Source organism: Haliaeetus leucocephalus, unplaced genomic scaffold (assembly GCF_000737465.1).
Source record: "Haliaeetus leucocephalus isolate CR32 unplaced genomic scaffold, Haliaeetus_leucocephalus-4.0 Scaffold307, whole genome shotgun sequence".
Taxonomy (NCBI): domain Eukaryota; kingdom Metazoa; phylum Chordata; class Aves; order Accipitriformes; family Accipitridae; genus Haliaeetus; species Haliaeetus leucocephalus.
Window position 1 is genome coordinate 73,074 of NW_010972743.1, and position 3,219 is coordinate 76,292.

Below are 3,219 nucleotides of genomic sequence, written 5' to 3' on the forward strand. Positions count from 1 at the left end.
CCCCTGGGAACCCCTTCTTGTCCCTTGTCCCCGCCTCCTTGTCCCCCCGTCCCCACTTGTTGAGCCAGATGACGGCGTTGAGGTCGAGGTGGTTGGTGGGTTCATCCAACATCAACAACGTCGGCTCCATAAACAAGGCCCTGAGATGACACTGGTGTCACCAGTGGGTCCCGGTGACGCCTGTCACCCCCCCCAACATCCCCTCCCCTGCCACTTACCGGGCCAGTGACACCCTCATCCGCCACCCACCGGAGAATTTCCTGGTAGCTCTGTTCTGCATTTCGGGATTGAAGCCAAGACCAGCCAGGATACGCCGCGCTTTGGCCTCTGCGGCGGCTGCCCCAATGACCCGCAGCTCTTCGTATACCTACGAGTGGGTGGGTGTAAATTTAGGGAGTCCGCAGGGGTTCCCCGATGTCCCCAAGTGTCCCTGTACCTTCTCCAGGCGCTCGGCAGCCGCGTCGTCACCCCCTTCCAGCATCGCCTGTAGTCGTTTCTCCTCTTCCAGCAGCCGCAGTCGTTTGGTGTCGGCGCGCAGAACTGCCTGCACCGCCGGCGTGTCATCTGCCACCACCTCTGGGGGACAGGGAAGGGGTTTTTGGGGGGAGTCTCAGGCGTTCTGGGGGGAACTTGGGTGTTTTTGGGGGACCTAGGGATCTAGGAGACCTCCCCCCTCAGAACCCCGAGCGCACCTTGTTCACAAAGCAGCACATCAATGTTGGGGGGGATGCTCAGTGCCCGGTTCGCGATGTGCTTCAGCAACGTTGTCTTCCCTTTCCTGCCAGGAAAGGAAGGGTTAAACACTGCTGGGGGGGAGGGTTGTGATGATTCCCCCTCGCTCCCCACAGCCCCCCCGCCACCCAAGGGTGAGGGGCACCCACCCGTTGGGTCCGACGAGGCCATAGCGGCGCCCGGCCACGATGTAGAGGTCGGCGTTGACATAGAGCTCCTTCCCGTGGGCCGAGATGCTGAACTTCTCCAGCTGCGATGGGGAGTCGGGGGGGGGTCAGGAAACCCCCCCGGGGATAATGGGACAGCCCCCTCACCCCCCCCAGCCCCTCCGACCCACCCCTGCTTTCCTCAGTATAATGGTATGATCCAGTCCCCCCATTTTGCTGCATCATAGTATAGCCCAGTTCCCCCCACTCTTCCCAGTACAGTGGCTTGTCCCAGTTTCCCTATTTCCCAGTATAATGGTATGGCCCAGACCCCCATTTCCCTGTGTAATAGCATAGCCCAGTTCCCCCCACCCTTTCCCAGTACAGTGGTTTATCCCAGTTTCCCCATTTCCCAGTATAATGGTATAATCCAGTTCCCCCATTTCCCACCACAATGGGGCAGCCCACTGGGGAATGGAAGATACCACCTCTGTAATACAGGGGGGCACACGGGAGATACCACCTCACCAGGATGGAGGGGGAGAGGTAGGTACCACCTGGGTGGACTTTGGGGGGGTTTTGGGGTGATTTGGGGGGGTCCCAGGGAGTTTTGGGGGTCCCCAGGGGGGTTTTTGGGGGTCACCTTGATGTCAGAAGCATTTTCCAGCATGGCCTGCCGCGAGGAGAGCTCGGCCTGTGACACCGAGAAGTCGTTCTCGCCCGCTGCCGCCGCCGCCTTTATGGTAGCAACCTGTCGCTCGTACTCCATCTTGGGGGTAGGGGGGAGAAAGGGGGGGAGAAAGGGGGGGGGGAAATAACAAGCCACACCCCCTTCACAAGGCACACCCATTTAGGACCAGGCTCCACCCCCCCCACCTTTACCTGCTTCTTCATCTTCTTCTTCTCTTTCTTGCTGACGCGGGCGTCGGGCTCGGCCTTCCTCCCGGCCTCCTCCTCCTCCTCCTCCTCCTCGTGCTGTGACAGGGGACACCCCCCCCCACCCCGAGCCCCTCAGTCAGCCTCAGGCATCTGGGTGGCTCCCCCATCCCCCCACCTTCCCTCTCATCCCAAAGGAACTCACAGGCTCGTCGCCCTTCGCAGGTTCTTCAGCCTCGTCTTCTTCCTCCTCCTCATCATCATCACGCAAAGCCGCGAACTTGTTCTGTGGCTGGGGGGACACACAGATGCAGTGGGGGGGATATCCCCCACTAAAGAGGGTTTGCCCTGCCTGCCCCCCGCTTTACCTTCCTGCTTTTGGGCTGTGCATCCTCATCGGAGCCTTCAGCCTCATCCTCGCTGGGGGCTTTTTCCTGAGGGGGGGAAAAGTGGGGTAAGACCTCAAAGTGTGGGGACCCCCACCCCAGGCTGCCCCCTCCCCCAAACTGTTCCTTTACCTGCCGCTTCCCCTTAGTCTTCTCGTTCTTGCGACTCTTCGTCTTCTTATCACTCTCCTCTTCCTCCTGCCCGGAACAGTCAGGCATCTGGGCCCCTCCCCCAACACAGGACCCAGTTTTTGGGGTGCCCCCACCCTCTCTCAGCGAAAACAGGCAGCCGGTTTACCCCTACCTTGTTGCTTTTGCCTTTGCTGGGCCGCAAGCTTTCACCCTTCCTCTCCTCCTCCTCTTCCTCCTCGCTCTGTTCCTGGCTCAGTGCCGCGAAGACATTGCCACCCTGGGAGGGGGATGCAGGGGGGTGGGGACTGGGGACCCCAAAATATTTCCTTCCTTCCCGTCAAATTTCAGCAGGTCCCAGTTTTACCCCCCGCCCTCAAATCTTGGCTCCTTTCCCTCACTCCCCCATTTTCCCATTGCTCCCCAATTTTGGGGTGTCCCTCCCCTCAAATTCCCCCCCCCTCTTATTTTTGGGGGCCCTTCCCCCTGCTATGTGCTCACCTTCCTTCTCCTCCCCCCTTTCCTTGGGGCTGGTGCTGTGGGGGAGACACGGAGGGGGGAGACAGGGTTAGGGAGGGACCATAGAGCTGCAGATCAGCCACAGCCTAGAGAGGACCCAGCCCAGCACTTCCTGGTGGGGACGCTCTAGCCCGGGCGGACTCGCTACTCCTGGGTGGGGGGTAATAAAGGACCGCCCCCCCCCCCATCACGGGACTCACCTTCCTCCTCCTCATCCTCACTGCCGGCGGCTGCCAGTTCCTGCAGGCGCCGGCTAAGCTCCACCTCCTCGGGCTCAGGCTCCGCCCCCGGCCGCCGCCGCTCTTTCCGCCGGTCTCGCTTCCGCCGGGAGGCCTGGGGGGATGACACCTCGTTAATCCCCTCTTTAATTATCCCTATCATTACCCCATTCATTAGTTCTAAGTCCCAGCTTCCCCAGCGTCCCCCCAGCC

At 61.0% G+C, this 3,219-nt stretch overlaps 1 protein-coding gene across 1 annotated transcript in view; it reads right to left on the reverse strand.

The window, feature by feature from the left end:
• ABCF1 (ATP-binding cassette, sub-family F (GCN20), member 1) overlaps positions 1-3,169 on the reverse strand; it is a 6,568-nt gene extending 3,399 nt beyond the window's left edge. Inside the window, exons 1-13 of the mRNA XM_010571160.1 lie at positions 2,989-3,169; positions 2,771-2,805; positions 2,445-2,549; positions 2,273-2,338; positions 2,123-2,188; positions 1,960-2,046; positions 1,761-1,853; positions 1,522-1,647; positions 882-982; positions 693-778; positions 437-576; positions 219-367; positions 57-140 (exon numbers count right to left, since the gene is read on the reverse strand). Coding sequence (XP_010569462.1) covers positions 57-140; positions 219-367; positions 437-576; positions 693-778; positions 882-982; positions 1,522-1,647; positions 1,761-1,853; positions 1,960-2,046; positions 2,123-2,188; positions 2,273-2,338; positions 2,445-2,549; positions 2,771-2,805; positions 2,989-3,169 — 1,319 coding nt within the window. The remainder of the gene's footprint in view (positions 1-56; positions 141-218; positions 368-436; positions 577-692; positions 779-881; positions 983-1,521; positions 1,648-1,760; positions 1,854-1,959; positions 2,047-2,122; positions 2,189-2,272; positions 2,339-2,444; positions 2,550-2,770; positions 2,806-2,988) is intronic.
• Between the last annotated feature and the right edge of the window lie 50 nt (positions 3,170-3,219).